Genomic DNA, 20,685 nt, shown 5'->3' on the forward strand with positions numbered 1-20,685 from the left:
TGTTAAGAATGATGCTAAATCTACTTTGCCTGTGTTCTAGAAATGGAATAATAAAGCCTGGACGACAGCACATCTGTTTACAGCATGGTTCACTGAATATTTTAAGTCCACTATGGAGACCTACTGCTCATAAAAATAATTCCTTTAAAAATAATACTGCTCACTGACAATGCATCTGGTCACCCAAGAGCTCTGATAGAGATATCCCAAGAGATTAATGTTGTTTTCATGCTAACACAACGTTCGTTCTGCAGTCCCGTAGAGCAAGGAGTAGTTTTGACTTTCAAGTCTTACTATTTAAGAAACACATGTGGTGAGCCTATGGCTGCTGTAGGTAATGATTCCTTTAATGGATCTGGGCAAAGTCAATCGAAAACCTTCTGGAAATCATTCACCATTCTAGATGCCATTAAGAACATTCATGATTCATGGGAGGCAGTTAGAATATTAACAAGAACAGGAGTTTGGCAGAAGCTGATTCCAACCCTTTCGGATGACTTTGAGGGGCTCAAACTTTCAGTGGAGGAAGTAACTACAGATGTGGTAGAAATAGCAAGTGACCTAAAATTAGAAGTGGCGCCCGAGGATGAGACTGCATTGCAGCAGCCACATGATAAAACATTAATGGATGAGGAGTTAATTCTTAAGGATGAGCAAAAAAAAAAAAAAAAGGTTCTTGAGATGAAATCTGCTGATGAAGAATGTGTGAACCTTATTGAAATGACAAAGGATGTAGAATATTAAATGAACATAATTGATAAAGCAGCAGGATTTGAGAGGACTGACTCCAATTTTGAAGGAAGTTCTGTAGGTAAAGTGCTGTCAAACAGCATTGCATGCTGGATGGATGAAGGAAATGCTTTCGACAGTGTGTCTTGATTTCACCTAGCTTCTGGTAGAGTCCGTCACTGTGGACTTTTGGTCAAGATGGAGAAAATAAAGTGAACAGAGCCATAGTACCTAAGTTAAGTACATGCTAAGTTGTTTGAAGATGGGGGCCAGTCTCGTGACGTGGAAATGACCTTTCATGTTGGACTTAGATGTGAAATCAGTACTGACTTTTTCACCTGCATCTTGAGGAATTTAACATCTGGGAACCTCAGATTCCTCATGTTAAATGGGAATAATGAAACTTGCCAAGTTGGTTCAGGAATGAAAGAGGATCCACCCTCAGTGTGCTTCACTGAGATGTGGAGATGTTCTCTTTCTCGTCCTCTTTGCCATCTCCTCTGCCTCGTCCCCCTCAAATAACCTCATTGCCGCAGTATAGTGAGTGGGGCACATGAAAGGAGAATTCGGTCGTGTGTGGAAGAGGCCGAGTGATAATTGGAGAGGACTGTTCTTCTGCCTCGTGTGGGTCCTCAAGAAATAAAATCCCACTTTCCCTAAAGCTTCTTTCTGTGAAAGAAACAAGATTTTAAAACTCTCTATTTCATACTTCACCATGGGTGAATATATGTGAATCTGTATTTCAAAAGCTTTCTCGTGAAAGAAATTATTATACTTACATTATATACCCAGGCATTTCTAGAACTCTTCATTTATAATCATGATCAACGAATGGAGTTTTAAAAAGTATCCAATTGTTTTAGCCACTAAGTTTTATCGCTGTTATTTTTAACTTTTTGTTTTGACATGTTGCTTTTAACTGTAATTAAAAATTACTGGCATCTGTGTTTACTTTTTAGCTTGTGCATACCTTATCTTCAAAGCAGAAACTAATTAGTATGTGAAATACAGTACTATTAAATATGCATTAATGGGAAAAAATTGCGTCTGATCAGATGTAAAATGTGGTAGAAAATATATTTCAATATCTGAAAGATATGTACATGGTATTCCAGTTTCATTCTTAAAGAAATATTGTTTTAGCTTTTGTCTCCATCCATCTTTACTAGGTTCCTTTGATGTGTTCAGATCACAGATTTTTTTTTTTCTAAAAAAAACCAGTCTTCTCTCATGAAACTTATTAAGTGATTTAGAAAAATAACCATTATATGTGATGGGATTGTTTTTAAAAAAAATGTAATACCCCCCAGAAATATTATTCAAAGCACTAAAATATCTTTTCTGGCCCCAAATGATTTTCATACTTTAGTCTGTTCCTGATTTCCTGACCCAGATCACTTAACATCTTAAACCATAACAAATGTTCTCTCTTCTGTGATTATCTTTCTGGCTGCCTATAAAGAAATATTTCATTTGGCTCACCTTCACACTGGAGGCATAGAACTTTTATGTTATTACTGTTAATTTTATATCCCAAAACTATCCCCCTTTTTCCTGTTCCTGCTGCCACCATTGTAGTTAAAGCCATTTTTCTTCTGGATACTGTAGTAGTCTCCTGATTTTTGCTGTTCTGTTCAGAAGAACGTGAGTAGACTTTTAAAACAAATCAAATTGTGATACTTCCCACTCCCCCCATCTCCGTCTCCATCCCGTTACCAAACTTACACTCTTCCAGCAGCATTGGTTTCCCTTCACAACCTCATTTCCAAAGTGCATAACCTCCATTTTTTCCTTAAAACCACTTATCAGAATCATAAATAGTATAACCATTTATGTTGGCTATTTACTTGTCTACTCACCTGTAAATTCCATGATCAAAGGGATCTTATCTTTTTTATTAAACCACGTTATACCTGTGCCATTCTTAGTTTAGTAAGTGCACGTCAGTGATTTTATTTTTTTTTAATGAGTGGTTTTGGTTCTGAATATCACAAAATAACTACTTTTGTAATGCTTAATAATGTATTTCTATTCATTATATGATGCACATTAAGTGCAATGTCCCCTTCTTTGTTTTGTTTTTTTTTTTCGATTAACACTGATCATCTAACTAGAACGAAAGCTCCGTGAGAGCAGTGACATTTGTCTGTTTTGTTCAGCGCCTTGTCTCTGATGTGTAGAACAGTAACCAAAGTGTATTTGTTGCACGTGTGAAGGATGAGTGAATGAATGAATGAATGAATGAATGAACTCCCACACACCTGACGACATGGAATTCATTCCTGTGATAAGCAGTTCAGTTCAACAGACATTTATTAAGTATCTGCTATGTGCTAACCACTATGCTGGGCACTATGGGTATAGAAATCACTTCTGGTATCATTTCTTCTGATTTAATTTGTTTTAAAATGTTTGCTATTACTCTTATTTAGGAATTATAGTATATAACAGTGGCTTTCAAATTGTTTGAGCACTTAAAACTGGCTCCTATAAAACAAGTCTGTAGTGGTCTCATGGTTATGCTTTGCTTCACTATTTTACATACTGTGTTGTTAATTACACTTTACTTTCTGTTCAGGCATAATTAATTGGCCTGACCCTCTTGGAACAGTTTTGGGAACTTCACTTCTTTGGTTAATTTATTTCTCATTTATTTTCTAGGTCTAACTAAGGTCAAAGGATTTTATAAAGATAACAAATACATTGCAGTGTCCTGATGTTTTGCTCTTCGCGTCTGTCTTATAATCTAATTTTGATTTGCTGACAGTGTTAGGAAACATCCAGCAAGGGCTTTGTTTAGAATCTTGCTGGAAGCAAAGAACAGAGATACTATGTTAGTTTTAGCAGTTTCCTTTCTTTTCTTTAAGATGGTGTTACTTCTGAAATATGAAACATTTTTTCCACGTCTTTGTATGTTGAAGAAAATATTTCCTAGTTTGCTTTTGATGTCAAGATTTATGTACAAAACTGGGGAAATACATTCTTAGTTTATTTTGGGTTTGAAATAAAGCCACATTTTGTAATTGTCACCAAGAGTATTAGAGTCATGACCTTTTTGTAAAGAAGCACATTAAACCTGTAGTCTTAGCTGCTCGGGAGGCTGAGGCAGGAGGATTGCTTGAGCCCAGGAGTTCGAGGCCAGCCTTGGTAACAGAGAAAGACTCTGTCTCTAAATAAATAAAGAAATAATTGTTTTTTAATTAAAGAAGCACATTAAAAAGCCACAAGCAAAAAATAAATTTTTATACTCTGTTCCTTTCTATTTTTAAAATGTATAATTGAGAAGTAAATATTATATGTGTATTCTGTTTTTCTCTTTAATAACTGATTTTTTAAAGTAGGAGACTTACAGATTCTATGGTCTTTATTTGTGAATTATATTCTTTATATCCCACTGAATAAAATTTATTACAAACATGGAAACACTACTTAAGCTGAAATATTAGCTGATAAGGCATTCCCTTTTAGGGGAAAATCTTAGTATTTAATTTTCTGTGTTCCTGATAATTTTTGGTTGATTTTTATGTATCATTATTGATATACTTTGATTAAGTATGAGTGAGTTTATGTGAGTTCATACCTTACAGCTATCTGAATTAAATCATTATTTTGATTTTTGTTTTGTTGTGTTTTTGGGGAGAGGGAAAGCCACTATGTTTTTAAATCCTTTTCTACCTCTGGGTTTAATCTCTTCTGATTTTAGAGAAATAGTGAAATTTTTGTATTATCAGGGCTCAGAACATATGTTAAAGGTTTGCTTTTTTCTTTTGTAGGATGAAGTGGCGCACACACTAACTGAAAGCAGAGTGTTAAAGAACACTAGACATCCCTTTCTGACAGTAAGTGACTAGAGGACGGATGTTATAATCATAACATTTTAAATTTAAGGGAATTCTGTTATGTGAAAAATTACATCTTAAATAACATTCATTTAGATACTGTTTAAAATAGCCATTTTCTTTGTGGAAAGACCATAAGTCAAATTTCTTTGAAATTATTGGAATGTATGGATTTCTACAGTATGTATGAATTCATAATCACTCCCATTATACATATGTTACCTTTTTGAGACTTTTTTCTTTTTTGCTCCCATGAATCTCATTGCCATTAAAAAAATAAAAATAAATCATAGAACTAATAGATTACCTGTGGCATTTTAAGGAAACCATGGAAAAAATGATAGGTTTTTAAAAGTTTCTTAATATTAAATGTGAAGATGTTATGTTTCTTTTGTTTACTGGCTTCTGATAAATAGTAATAGATCAGGCAGTGTTTTTTCAATATGAAAGAAAGAAATCTTTATATATTTTATGAGACTCATTATAGAAATGAGACTTCTTAGAGGGACAGCACTATAAGAAATACAGGAATGCTGAATATATTGGAGATAGAATAAGTCATGATATATTTTTTCACTAGACAAAGTACAAACTGTGATTTATATGTATGTAATTTAGTTATTTTGAAACAAACTGATTTTTTTAGTCCTGTTCTTAGATTCCTTGTAATAGAGGAATAATTTGTAAAGTTTCTGTATGTTCCTGGATATTAAAAGTATATAGATACTAAATATAATAGCTAGATTTTCAAAAGTGGAACTGTTTAAATTGTTAAGATTGTCTAAAGTAGACATTTTTAGAGTTACCACTACATATAATACTTAGACTTACTTTGTTACTTTTTGTGTTTATTGTCTAGTAATAAGATAGCATTTTTATATCTTTTTATAACCTATAAAATTACATGAACCAACTCTGTTGGGTTGGGTCATGTTATGCACCCAGTATGCAAAAAGTGATATTGAAATTATATTAGAAATATGAATGTAATAACTGTAACTGTATCCTAAGGAACTTCAACTAGAATAATTTGTAGGCCATACTTTGAGGTTGCATGGATTAGAACTTTGAGGACCAAACACAGTTTCAGTAGATGGAACAATAGATTGAGAGTACTCATCAGAATCACTAAGTTTACTTTTATTTGAAATTTTCATTTTCATTTTTCTCATCATAATACCTATTGCTGAGCTACATAAAATTTGTTTTACGTTTCTCATAAACTCTTAAGCATTCTTGAGTAAAGAAAATAGACTCTTAAGGAACAATAACAATTCATTTTATCAGTCATGCTTACTATTTCTAAATGTTCTATTTTTGGTACCATTATAGCGATAAGAATGTAGGGTTGTAATATAACATTTTTTCTTTTTCATTTCAAGTCCTTGAAATATTCCTTCCAGACAAAAGACCGTTTGTGTTTTGTGATGGAATATGTTAATGGGGGAGAGGTGAGTCAAGCCGAAACCCTGCATTTGCATGGTAGTGTTTTCATTGTTTTAAAGACATTCCTTAAAAATACAAGTTATAATACAGCAGTTCTCCATTTCCTCATAGGTATTTGTATAGCTCTTTCAACTCTTGAATAGATGGGAACTGAATAATTTCTAATGAGATGTAATGATTGTTTTTATATAACTCCTTTTATAGATTGGACAGCATAATCATATTCTCCTTTTTCTATATGTTTAAATGTAAAAGTTTTACCCCAAGTATGTTTTTGAAGTCATGTTGTTAAATTTTGAAAACCACAAATATAAGATTTATTATGTTTACAAAGTTCTTCCTCCAGTAGGCTTTCTGTGAAACTTGTGAAAAGTTATTTTATCCATTTTAAATTCAATTGAGCAATAGTCCATAGGTACATTGTGGCTGAGTTTTCTTCTCTTTTACATAGTAGAGTAACATGACTGTAGTTTTATAGTTTTGAAATTTAATCAAGAAAATAAAAATAGAAATTACAATTTAGTGAATAGTTCATTTTGGAAGAAAAATAGAAATTATAATTTAGTAAATAGTTCCTTTTGGAAAAACTGATAATGTAAATTCAGGAGAATGTATCTTTGTATTTATAAAATAAAATACATGTTTAATAAGTCCTTGTGCAAAGCACTGTGATAGATATTGTAGGGCATACAAATCTGGATTAAACATAGATCTTACCCTCAAAGAGTTTATTGTCTAGTTGGGAAAATAAGATACAAAAATTATACTAAGTGTAAAGTGATAATTATCACTTGTATCAGAAGTAAGCTGAAGGGCTGTGGGACTTCAGAGGGGAGAGAGGAGACTTCTGCATGGCGAAATGAAGAAAAGCTTCCTAGAAGGCGCTAACTGGCATCTGCACTTTTATTCTAAACCAAGAGAATTTGAGATTAATTGATGATTGTTGAAAAAATTTGACACACAAAAGCAGATTTTCAGATTAACCAGATGGTTTTCTTTAGCATTAATACTACTCCTACACTATCTCTCTTGTTTGGCAAGTCATCTTTTTTTTTCCCCCCATAATTTTTGTTTTAGAATTGGGCTTATAGGTAAGTACTAAATTTAATGTTGCAGGTAGATTGATTCTATATGTGATATATATAATTTTAAAATGCATAGGTAATTACAACATTGCTATATCTATGGAGAAAGCAAAAGTGAAAATTAATTATTTATATTTAGCAATTTTAATAAAAAATGGAGTTTTTATGTAGTTACTATCCCTATGTTTTATTCTTGTAGATTATCAAATGTACTTTAAAATAGTGATTTAGTTCTTGAAACATAATAGGGCTATTTCACTTTTTATTTATTTATTTATTTCAGCTTATCGTCATGGGGGGTACAAAAGTTCAGGCCACATACACTGCCCATGTCCCGCCCATCCCCTGAGTCAGAACTTCAAGCGTGTCCATTCCCCAGATAGTGCGCATTGCACTCATCATGTAGTTCTACCCCATCCCCTCCTCCCAACCCCCTGTCCCCCCGAGTCAGAACATTCAAACATGACCATTCCATAGACGGTGCGCAACGCACTCGCCATGTAGTTATGATTTATCATTGCTGGGGAGGAAATCTATGATCACTATGTATATCCTTATGGTGACTTACTTAATTTTGGTTTTGCTTTAGATTCACCTTGCCATTTAGTCTACCCAGGGATGCTTCCTAGAAATGCAGAAAACTTAATTGCTGTAGAGCAAATACTAAACATAGTAGTTATATTTTTGAAATAAGATTGAAATGGAGGGAGAGAATTAAAGTGAGGGAAGCTATAAACACACACAAACAATCCACACTTGCAGAACCACACATACACCATAACTTACCACCGGGTAGTGTCTGTGATGTCTAGGAGACGTGAGCACATGAATGCTGGCCTGTTGTAAGCGAGCTCTGGGAGACTGATAGTGCTCAACCGAACTGAAGCACAGTCAAATCTCTCTATATCCAGTTTTTGCCCTGAGATAGGCTTCTTTAGGGGGCCCATTGAAATGACTAGTTTTTACTCAATTCACACTTATTGTCCATTGATTTTTAATTAGCAATAGCATCCTTTTAGTCTGTGCTCTGGGATGTTTATCATGAAAATATAAATGTAACAGTTGAGATAGGAGTTAGCATGCTCTTGGCCGTGCTTGCTGTGTGTTTGCCAATATGACATTCACGTGCTGCATAACATTTCTGTCAGTGACAAATAGCACATACGACAGTGGTCCTGTAAGGCAGTGACGTGCTATACAGGTTTGTGGCCTCGGGGCAATAGGGTAGACCATGTAGCCTGGGTGTGTAGCAGGCTGTACAGGTTTGCGTAAATACACTCTATGATGTTTGCACAATGATGAAATCACCTAGTGACACATTTCTCAGAACGTGTCTTTGTCATTATGCAACACATGATGGTATTTAAAGTACTAAAAAAATGTCGATGGGGGTGGATTGTAAGAGAAATACTGGTTGTGAAAAACCAACACTGCCTTCTTATGGGCATATTGGTGCAATGGATTCGCATCATAATTGCATATAATTTATATAAATTCAAAAAAATGGGCTCAGCAAGATATAGCTGAGATAGATTCATTAATTGATTTAAATAATATCATTCTGCCCTTCTCAATGAGTGTATTCACAGAATGACCTCAAGATGAGAGCAGTGATACATCATAGTACCATTATTGCTGTGATAATACTGGTGATAGGACACAGAGCGAGCACTTGAATCTAGAAGGAAGAGAGGAAGGGAAAGCAGAAGAGGCAGGGTAGGAAACTCTTAAAGTGATTGCTAAGCTAAGACTTAAGGATAACTGTAACTTAAGGATACGTTACGTCAGTAAGGATTGGAAAGGGGGCAATTCCTACACAAATAAAATAGAACATGGAGAATGTGCTGGAGTATGTAAGTCCCACCCCCAGTACAGCACAGTGTGGATGACGTCTGAAGTTCTGCAGAAGGAGAGAGAGTCTCAACAGGTCGTCAGGGCACATTAGGACACATCTTCTTTCCCAAGACATGTAGATTTTGTTCTGAAGGCAGTGGAGCATCATGGAAGAATTTCCATGAAGAAATGTTAGAAACAATGCTTTCCAGCCGTGCAGAGCTTGAATTAGAGAGGACAGAGGTGAGAGCAAGGAAAATACTTGGGAGGCTGCTATAGTCAGGAGGTTTTCAGTCTTTCAGTTATAAAAATGATGAGGTCGTTAATTGAGGTAGTTCAAGTAAGAAGGAATTAAATTCTAGTGATACTTAGATTCTAAAATCACTAGGATCTAATGACTAAATATACAGAGAAATACCATTTAATTTTTGATTTGCTGCTTAGGGAATTGTGGACACTGGGCTGTTCATGAAAATAGGAAACACATGAAGAAGTTGCTCTTGGGGACCATCCTTTTTTGAGGTGCCTAGTGGGAATGTCAAGGAGGTGGGAGAGGTGGGTCAGAGATACAGATTGGGGTCACCAGCAATGCTGAAACCAAAGACGTGAAAAAAGGCCCAGTGTGAGAAAAGTATGTGGGATTGGAACATCAGCGGCCAAGAGTAGTGCCTGGAGATGTTGACAATAAGACATGTTGGTGATAAGAGAAGCCTGAGGAAGGACCTAGGCAGCAGGAGCCAGACCAGAGAAGGCTTAGAAGTTAAGGAGAGATTAAGTATAAGAGAGGAGAGCAAATCCTGTTAGATGACTGAGAAACGCCCATTGGATCTGACATCTGGAAGTTCCTAAGCAGAGCACCACGGATCTTCCCTTTTTCGGATTCGTGCAAGGTGTGCACCTGGGTTGTAATACAGAAGATACAAGAGTTGGTTTGGAGCCCAGTAGAGCAAGGTTATGAGAGTGAGTTCAGCGCAACTTTGGTGGACAGGAAGTTAGCATTAGTAGAACTGATTGTAAAATCTCTCTAATAATGTGACCATAACACTGCTGCTAATATATCCAAGCCACCCTCCTTTCATACCTTAGGTGTTAGTAAATTTACATGAGAAGTAGGAAAACATCCTGGGGAAAAAAGTAAACTGAAAATTGATGAAGGTGTTGTTGTTCAGTCTGGTTACAGAGTCTTGGGACTCTCACCCAAAATCTTACTCATAGCTTTATTTCATTCAGGCCTGTAACTTGGACCTCTGAAATTTCTCACATGGCTGAAATTTCCTGGAAGTTAGAGATTCATTAGGGGAGTAAAGCAAAATTATCATGTAAAAATGCTATTCATCTGATAAATTCTTCACATTCCTCTGTTTATGTAGGTACCGATAACAGTTTCAGTTTATTATTTTTGTCCATACTAAGTTCATTGTGCATTCTATATTTATTTCTTTTATAAAATTTATTTTTTGCATATCACTTTCAGTTTCATGCTATTCTTTAGATCCTATCATACTTATTCAGATTTCTTCGTATTTGTCTGGCATTTTGGAACCCAAATCATCTCATTTTAAATTCATATAAGACAAAAGTACCACCAGTCAGCATTCTAGTTCTCCTTACTAATTTGTGGAGTTGTGATTTGGGTAATTTTTAAATTAAAAGTATCATTTCATATTCATAATGATTTAATTTAATGAAGTATAGATAACTTTATTGTAAGGAGTCTGACAAGCTAATTTCTTTGCTATTTTACTTATTAATATACAGGTGGTATCAGAATTCCATTGCTTTCACCCAAAGCTTTTTCAAAGATTCCCAAGCCAGTAAAAATACATTTCATTATTCACATTAGCATCTAAAGTTCAGGGAAAATAAAGTTGAGAGTATTTTTTCTTTTTTCTTTTTTGTGCAGGAGTGGGGTGGGAGGTAAGAGAGAGTCGAGAGTATTTTAGTGTATAATTTTATAGGATTTCAAGGCCAGTTTCCTAAAGTGAATCATTAAATGAACGTCTCACTGCATCTAAAGTAATCATCAGAAGACTTGACTAGCGTCAACATCTACAATGCTTGCTTATAAATCTGAAATCTCAGGAGAGGTGACTAGAGCCGCAGGGGTTGACCAGGCATCTGTCTGTTTCGGTGATTCCTCTCCATGTGCTCATGGCGCAGCATGGCAATTCCAGGGCAGTCGGACTTCTTACACCAAGGCCGGCTTACCCCAGAGTGAGCTTTTCAAGAGGGTAAAAACCGAGGAAGTAATATATTATGTGATTCAAGACCCTAAGGAAGAAAAACAGGACAATGATACAAAACAATATTTAAAAACTACAATAGAAAAACACAAGATATAGTCTTTTGTGTTCTGCATCTTTCAATTAGCATAATACTTTTTAATTTAATCCATATCATTGCGTATATCAGTAGCTTGTTTCTGTGGCTTTGCTCCATGGTATGGATGTGCCATAAATGTTTTATACGGGTACCACCAGACAGACATTTGGGTTCTTTGCAACTTCGGCTTATTAGGAAAAAAGCTCTAGTGAATATTTCAGTACAGATCTTTGTGTGAACATATATTCTTTAATTATCTTGGGTAGATACCTAGAAATGCAATTTCTGTGTCATTGGTATGTTCAACTTCATAAGAAACTGCCAAACTGTTTTCCAAATTGACTATTCCATTTTTGCATTCCCGGGAATGCAAAATCATCACTGCACTTGGCATGGTGGTATTTTTAAATTTTGCCCATTCTAGTGGCTATATAGTAGTATCTTACAGCTTTAATTTGAATTTCTCAAATAACTAGTGATACTGGACATCTTTTCTTGTTCTAATTTTCCATTTGTATATCTTCTTTTTTAAAGTATCTGTTAAAAATCTTTTGTCTGCTTTTCAAATTAGTTTTCTTCTTAATGTTGAGTTATTAGACTTTATATATTTTATATAAGTACTTAATCATATATATGTTTTGTAAGTTTTTTCTCCCATTTTGTAGTTTGCCTTTCCATTTCATAAGCGGGATTTTTTTTCTTGTATATATTTCTGTTTTAATCTATTATAATCAGCATTGTTATGCATAATTTACATTCAATAAAATCGATCAATTTTGAGTATACAATTCAGTGAGTTTTGACAGCTGTATAAAACTAGTTACCATCGCCACAGTCATGGTATAGAATGTTTCTATCACAAGTCTCTCCTGCCCCTTGACAGCAGGTTCTCTCCTGTCACCCCCACCTGGGAAACTACTGATAGGCTTTGTAACCAGTATCATCTGAAGGGCAGACTTTTAAATTCGGTGAACTATTAATACAATTTATCAATTTTTCTATTATGATTTATAAATTTTGTGTTTAATTTAAAAACATCTTTTCCTAACTCATTTATTAAGATTTTCTCCTGAGCTTTCTTCTAGAAGTGTTAGTGGTTTTCACTCTTACATTTGCATCTGTGACCCATTTCAAGTTAATTTTCATATATAGGGGTTATATAAGGGTCAAAGTAGTTTTTTTTTTTTGTGAACAACCCCATTAAAAAGTGGGCAAAGGACATGAACAGAAACTTTTCAAAAGAAGACAGACTGATGGCTAATACACATGAAAAAATGCTCAACATCTCTAATCATCAGGGAAATGCAAATCGAAACTACAACGAGATATCACTTAACTCCAGTGAGAATGGCTTTTATCAAAAAGTCCCAAAACAATAAATGTTGGTGTGGATGCAGAGAGATAGGAACACTCATACACTGTTGGTGGGACTGCAAACTAGTACAACCTATATGGAAAGCAATATGGACATACCTCAAAGAGCTACAAGTAGACCTACCATTTGAGCCAGCAATCCCATTACTGGGGATCTACCCAAGGAAAAAAAGACATTTTATAAAAAAGACATCTGTACTGGAATGTTTATAGCAGCACAATTCACAATTGCAAAGATGTGGAAACAACCCAAGTGCCCATCAATACATGAGTGGATTAGCAAAATGATATATGTATACCATGGAGTGTTCTGCTCAGCTGCAGAAAAACAATGGTGAACTAGCACCTCTTGTATCATCCTGGATAGAGCTGGAGCCCTTCTCCTAAGTGACATATCCCAAGAATGGAAAAATAAGCACCACATGTACTCACCATCAAATTGATATTAACTGATCAACGCTTACATCCACATATAGTAGTAACATTTATCGGGCATCGGGCAGGTGGGAGGAGGGAGGAGGGGATGGGTATATTCACACCTAATGGATATAGTGTGCACCTTCTGGGGATGGACGTGCTTAAAGCTCTGACTTGGGTGGGGCATGGGCAAAATATGTAACCTAAACATTTATAATTTGTACCCCCATGATATACTGAAATAAAAAAAGCAAATGGATATTTAATTGTTCCAGCATGTTTTTTGAAAAACTGTCTTTCTCCCATTGAATTACCGTGACACCTTGTCAAAAATCAACTATGTATGTGTAGGTTGACTTTTGATTCTATTTTGTTACATTGATCTATAAATATTTCTATCCATCCTTACAGTTGTACCACACTGCCTTCAGTTTATTACACTTTTGCTTTAGAGTATTAAAATCAGATATCTTTGGTTTCTTTTGCATTTCCATATAAATTATAGAATAAGACTGTTGATTTTTTACGTAAAGTCCTACTGGATTTTCATTGTGATTGTGTTAAATCTGTTGATCAATTTGGGAAGAATTGATATGTTAATGTTATCTTCTGATCCATGAGCATGGTATATCTTTTCCCATTATTTAGGACTTTAGATTCTTTCAACAATATTATATAGTTTTTATTGTATAGTCTTGAACATTTTTGTTGCATTTATCCTTGAAAATTTGTAATTATTTTTCATAATTATTTTGTTATAAATGGTTTATCATTGTTAAAAATTCAATTTCTAATGGTTTCTTGCTAATACATATACAATTGATGTTTACTTGTTAGCCATGCATCATGCATCCTTGCTAAACTCATTTATTGGTTTGAGTAGTCTTTTATAAATATGGCGGGTTTCTCTGTGTGGATGATCATGTCGTGTAAGAACAAAGATGGTTTTGCTCCCTCTTTTGTAGTTGGTATGCATTTTCTTGCTCTACTAAACTGTCTAGGACCTTTAGAACAATGCTAAAAGGCAGGTGAAAGCAGATATCCTTGCTTTATACCAGATTTTAGAGCAAAAGCATTCACACTTTCACTACTAACTATTAATATGTTGTCAGCTATAGGTTTTTCGTAGATGCCCTTTATCAAGTGGAAGAAGTTCTGTTGTATTCCTAGCTTGCTGAGTTTTTTAAAAATAAAATCGCAACAGTTATTTTCTTTAAAACAACTTTTTTATATTTACCACATTATTAAATGTTTTTGTTAGGTGATATTTTAATCCCAGAAAATGTACTTAAGTTTTCTTGCCTTGCATTACTTCCTTAAAAATTGCTAGCTTACAGACTAGTTTTTCTAGTATCAGGCACTTAGCTGGTGATCTAGAATTCTGGTTACATTTTCAGACTTGTTAAAAGAGAGAAGTAGAGAAATAGGGCTTGAGGCATTTAGCCTATAATTTATAGCTGACACACTTACCACCAAACAGCTGTTTGAGAGCAACATTTATTTTAAATGCTTTTCAGTTCTCTTGTAGCATCTTAGGGGTTTAATTTGTATTTTAAAGAAATTTTATTTTGAACCATGTCATTAAGATACGGCATTTTCATATTTGCATCTCATGTCTATATCACTCATTCTGAAACAACCTTTGAAAACTAAATGTAATTAGCTTTGCATTAACTTTTCTGTGTGAAATGCACACTGAGTGAAAATTGTGAAAAAGATAAGCATTATCTGGAAGATGATTAATAAGAATTACTGATACATGTAAGAATAAATACCTTAATTCTATAAGAGTTAGGTTAATAATGCTCATTTTATAGTATAACTCATACTATTTCAATTGCATGGCACGATATTTTTGATTAATTGCCCTGTAGGTGAGCTAGAGCCATTCTTTTTCTCGTGGGTCTTTTTGTATACCCATGGGGTGTGTTAATCAGCATTATTGCATAGAGTGCCATGTCCTCTTGCTTAATTAATTCATTGTCTTTAGGTTATTCAGATTCCAAGCTCCATAAATATTATGATAATGAATCTAATCATTGAAATTAATGAGACCCGTATTAAACATATTTTATTATTCTCCAGATAGCCAATCTTTTACAATTACAAAAGAATGACTAAAATTTTATAAGCATTATTTGTAGGAAAAAAAGATAATTGAGTTTAAAACATTAGGTTGCGGTGATAATTCTCAGGACATTGTGTTGTATAGCTAAACTCTTTCACACTCCTAATTCATGTCATGGCAGTCAAGGTCCTGAAGAATCTGGCCTCATCTTTTTCTTTGCTTAAATTCTATCACTGCTCTGAATGTGTATTGTTTTTCAACTGCCCTTTTTCTCCACTACTAATGCTTTCTACAGATGCTAATTACCTACAGTATACAGATACTATGCTAGGCTGTGTTAGAATTACAGAGATGGATAAAGTTTGGGTACCGATTTTTTGTAGTTTTCCCTTACACTTTTCATTTGTGGAAAATCCCATTCTTTCAAACTTAAGTGAAATATTACCTTATCTCTGAAGTCTCCCCAGATCATCCCAGTGCAGATTAATCGCTCTTTATCTTCAAAAATATTTTTAATGTCTTAATTATAAAGTTTATCACAGCCCTCTTTTTTTTTTTTTTTGTCAATGTATGTGTCCCCTTCATTGGGTTAGAATTGCTTAGTGGCAGAGATTCCTTTTTTAAAAACTACTTCATTGAGGTATGATGGATACACAAAATGCTGTACATTTTTAATAGGCACAACTTGATGAGTTTGGAGATGAGCGTACTCTCATGAGAACATCACCACAATCAGTGCTGTAAACATAAGAGATTATGTCTTAATCATTGTATGCCCTCTTTTTCTTTTCCCAGTTCCCAACACAGTGACTTTAAAATAATTGTTGCTCACTAAATGAATAGTGAATTAGAAAGTTGGTTCAGAGCCAACTGGAAACTGAGAAGGACTAACTAGAGAGTTAGGAAGAAAATTAGGAGAGACTTGTGTACCAAAGCCAAGGAACACGTTTCAGGAAAGAGAGGGCAGTAGGTGATGTCCTAAGCTCCTGAACAGGAAAAAGGGGCACAGACTTTAAATAGATTACTGGATCTGTCAGTTAAGAGGTTGTTGGTTAACTTAATGAGAGTAAGTTCTATAAAGTAGTAAGGGTACACATCAGATAACAGCAGATTGAGAAATAAATAGAATTCTTCCCCTTAAATATAATTTTTAGCTCATATTTTTATAGAAATTGGCTGGCAGACAAGTTGAAGATATATATGGTCTAAATAAAGATCTAGAATCCTGCATATATTATATTGATTTAGGGAGGATCCATATCTCTTGTAAAGTAGATGAGTGAGTGGGAGGCTTGACATTCTTTTAAGAAAACTTAGAAACCTAATCACTGTTTTCATTGCATAGAAGACTACCATAACTCCACACAGAGATCTCAGGATTCCTTCCTCACAGTTAGTGATATTTTGCCTGGCAGAAATTATTTTGACTTGGAAATTTTTCAGAATGGTTTTCCTGATGGATCCGTATTTCTTTCTCCTCCCTGTCCTTGTTAGGATGGTGATGCATTAATAGTGTTTAATATGTATCTGCCTACATAAAATGAAAGCATTTTCAGAAATATCTCTGAGTAATTATATAAATTGATTAGATTTCGACATACTGTATTTGATCATTTGTAAGATGCATTCAGTATTTCTGTAATCAGAATGCCTTTTATGGTAGATGATGTGTCATAGTTCTCTTAATAATTAACAACTTTCTTTTCTTTCTTGGTGTTACATAAAATGATGATACAGTCCCAATGAGTAGCATCTTAGATTTGATAAAATGTGACAATATGCTAGGGAACATTAAAGTTTAGAGACTCTGCAAAATATTTTAGTTTTAGTATTATTAGTATTGTGCTAGTCTTTGTGTTTGACAATAGATGATATTTCTCTTCTCGCTCGCGTGTGCACTCTCTCTCCCCCTCTCCCTCCTTTCCTCATCGCCCCCATAACATGGGTCATGCATAACATTTATCTTAAAACAATAATAGACTGTTAAGTGGGGGTGGGAAAGGGGAAGGAGGAATCTGTAGGGAACCCATTTTATGTTACTGGAGATTATGATTTGTTGTGTGCGGAACAAATCTCGGTTAACCATAATTCTCACCAATCTTGTAGAAGCATTAAGAGTCAGTGATCCATGCGAAGATGTGGAGGAATGATTTCTGATCTTGCAGTCAAGGGCACATTGACTGGTTGGTTCCTTTCTTTCATCACACACATACACTGAGTATCTACTGAGATACCTGGCAATGTGCTCAGCACTGTAAATAATCTCTCATTGTTCTTGGTGGATTTCAACAACAAAGGTCAATAGTCAATTCTTAGCGCCTGAAACCTGCCCCTCCTCCTTGTATGTTGTTTAAGAGAGAGAAGATTTGTAGTTTTTTAAAATGAAGAGCTGGCCTATTGGAGAGCTGGGTGGTTGGTGGCGGTAAATCTTAGTAAATATTTGCTGACTATTGAATGGTGTATCTTTTAAGTGGTTAATTAGGAAATGGATAGGCTTATCGTTTTAAGTGATTATATGAGAAAAAGTTGGCATCGTAGTTTATTATTGAAAATGGAAAGAATATACATTGAGAACTATAAAAGGAATAATGGAAGCTTCTCAGTCCATTTTGGGCATTAGTAAAATAAATGAAAATTTTAAAGCCTTAAATTTTCTCACTGTAGAAAATATTGATTTGAACTTTGAAAATATTTCTGGTGATATCATGACGGATCAAAATTGTATTATAGAATGTAACAAGCTTAAATAAATCAGTTTCAGCAAATCAGTGGTCCTTTCTTTGATATCAAAGGTAAATAATTTAGTAAGAATGTTCCATCTATGCTTGTGTTCATCTATTTTAGTAACGTCCCCATACTTAATCCGTGGAAGAGCGAAGTGGCAGCGTAGTAAGGGGGAAATCGCAATCTGATGGTGCCTACTTTTTTCCTCTGGTAACTGAAGGTTAAATGGGTAGCAAGCAGAATGCCTTAAACAAGATTGGTATATTGATTAAAACGCTGATTTAACAGCTCGCGGTTTCCCCTTGGAAACCTGGAAAAGATAAGCCAGCTGCTGTCTAAGAGTGCGCAGCGTCCACTGAGAGTAGACTATCTATCATCACAATATGGTGATGAGAGGTGTTTTATGTTTGTGTTAATTTCCCCCACTAAATCAGTAATTATTACAATCCTGTCCCTGCTGTTTACCCTGCAGCTGTTTTTCCATTTGTCGAGAGAGCGGGTGTTCTCTGAGGACCGTACACGTTTCTATGGTGCAGAAATTGTCTCTGCCTTGGACTATCTACATTCCGGAAAGATTGTGTACCGTGATCTCAAGGTAAAAAAAAAAAAAAAAAAAAAAAGTAATCAAAATTTGTTTTTGCAGAGACTATAGGGACAAACACAAAGTAATTACAAACTTACACAGTTTTGAGAAAAGCAGATTTAGTTGGGTAAAAAAGGTACTCTGTTTAAGACTATATAGTTCACTGCATTTGAAAGGAAATTTCATTCACTAATGTGTCTGCAGTTGCTTTATGTCTGAGTTTTTGATATGTATGGTAATTTCTGCTTGATGATGCTGATCAAATATCTACCAATAATTGTTTAATTTTTCTATAAATGTTATAATTAGAAAAATGTTAAACATCTGATTCAAAGTCAAATCTCACAAATGACATTGTAAAACAAGTTTTATTGTATTCTAACATAATGTTTTATGAAGAAACTTTTATAGTAAAATAAGACTGTTGGAAGGAGAACATTCATTTTGATTTTAGTATTAACTTTCTGGTGGGTTTAAATAGATGAAGTGTTTTAACATAGTTTTTTATTGTTTAGTTTTCCTTTTGTGAAAGCACTACATTCGTTTTATTGGTAGCAGTGCCTTGACTTCCCTAAATTCCTTTATGGTGAGACTCGTAGGATAGGTCGGAATTGGCAAACTTTCTGTAAAGGGCAGATAGTAAGTACGTTAGGCTTTGCTGCCCCTATAGTCTCTGTTGCAAACTCCACAACTCCACGTTTGTAGGGTAAAAGCAGGCCCAGACAATCTGTAAATGGATGTGTTTGCCTGTATTCCAATAAAACTTTATTTACAAAAGCAGGCAGTGGACTCAATTTGGCCCACAGATAATAGTTTGCTGATTCCTGGAGTAGCTCATACAAGGTAGTAGTAATTCTGATTCTCATGGCACTGTTGTGAATTAGGTTGGCTATATTGAGGAGATTTGTACTATGAAACATTTTGAAGAGCTTCCAAATGTTACAATCGTATTTCCTTAAAAAGTAAATCATGTAGTAATCTTGACCTATTAAAATTTGACACGGAATTGTTTTACTGATCAAGTACTACTTCATTTAAGATATAATTTGATTTGTAGTAATAGAAGTTACATGAGGCTTTCATGAAATTCTGTTTTGTATGTATGAAATAGGTAGGTATATGTATATTGTATATGTGTAGAAGAAATCGCAATTATCACCTCACTCCCTTCTCACTCCATTTCAAACCTATGATTCGTAAATTATCTAATTATTTAAGCAGTTGTCTAGATTATTTAAAGATGTTTGTATTATGTGCCTTTAGGTAATAAATAACCCTAATGAGTAACTACTCTCATAAAATATTATTTTACACAATGACAGTGAAGTGTATTATGTGTGTTTAGAGTATGTTATACTTATTTAAAAGAAGCCGTATGATACTGTATTTAGGAAAACATTATGCAACTACAAAACATCTAGATCAGAGATGACCAACTATCTAAGTGTCAAAATGAACTAGAGATTAGTATAAATGAACAGTGTGATTGTATTTAGCCTGAATCTTTTTTTTACACCAAATTATACTTTTATTAAAGTATATTTCTAAATATATGGTTCATACATTTTAAATATAGTTGACTTTTGGCAAGAAAAGTATATATTTCAGCAGTTACACTATATATATATGTGTGTATATATATATATATGGTTTTGTGTGTGTGTGTGTGTGTGTGTGCATGCGTGTGTACATGGTGTAACTTTTGTTGCCGCAACCACAGTATAAAGCTTTTCCATCAGCCCCAGAGCTTCCGTGTGCCCCTTACTATCAATCTCCCCCCACTCCGTACCCCAGGCCACTCCTAGTGTGGTTTCTATCACCATAATTAGTTTAGTCTGTTCTAAAATTTCATATACAAGGAGTAATAAAGTATGTTTTCTTTTGTAAATGACTTCTTTCGCTCAGCATGATACCTTGTGAGATTCATCCATGTTGTTAAATGTATCAGGACTGAATCTTTTTTTTATAACTAGGAATGTGACAGAATCCGGCATTCTTGTCTGATGTCTGCATGGCCAAATAATTCTATATTTAAATGTCTTCCACATAGATGTTTTTTAAATAAATTAGTTATATATGACATGACAAAATATGTATCCACTTTCCAAATATACTTAGAAATAGTTAGCTCTTCTCTTTCTGAGTGCATTCCTTCTGCTCCCACTTCATGTTTTATGAGTCCAATTGTAGGGAGGAAGGAGGGGAGGAACAGAGAGGAGAGGCCTGGGTTTAAGGAAATGAGAATAATTTTGAAGTAATAGGTAA

At 34.4% G+C, this 20,685-nt stretch overlaps 1 protein-coding gene across 2 annotated transcripts in view; it reads left to right on the plus strand.

Moving 5' to 3' along the window:
• The window catches only part of AKT3 (AKT serine/threonine kinase 3), a 215,104-nt gene that overhangs the window by 153,108 nt on the left and 41,311 nt on the right, over positions 1-20,685 (plus strand). For both annotated transcript variants that reach the window (XM_045537212.1, XM_045537213.1), the window contains 3 exons: positions 4,503-4,568; positions 5,951-6,019; positions 18,310-18,432. In XM_045537212.1, the coding sequence (XP_045393168.1) occupies positions 4,503-4,568; positions 5,951-6,019; positions 18,310-18,432 (258 nt within the window). The remainder of the gene's footprint in view (positions 1-4,502; positions 4,569-5,950; positions 6,020-18,309; positions 18,433-20,685) is intronic.

Source organism: Lemur catta, chromosome 25 (genome assembly GCF_020740605.2).
Source record: "Lemur catta isolate mLemCat1 chromosome 25, mLemCat1.pri, whole genome shotgun sequence".
NCBI classification, from domain to species: domain Eukaryota; kingdom Metazoa; phylum Chordata; class Mammalia; order Primates; family Lemuridae; genus Lemur; species Lemur catta.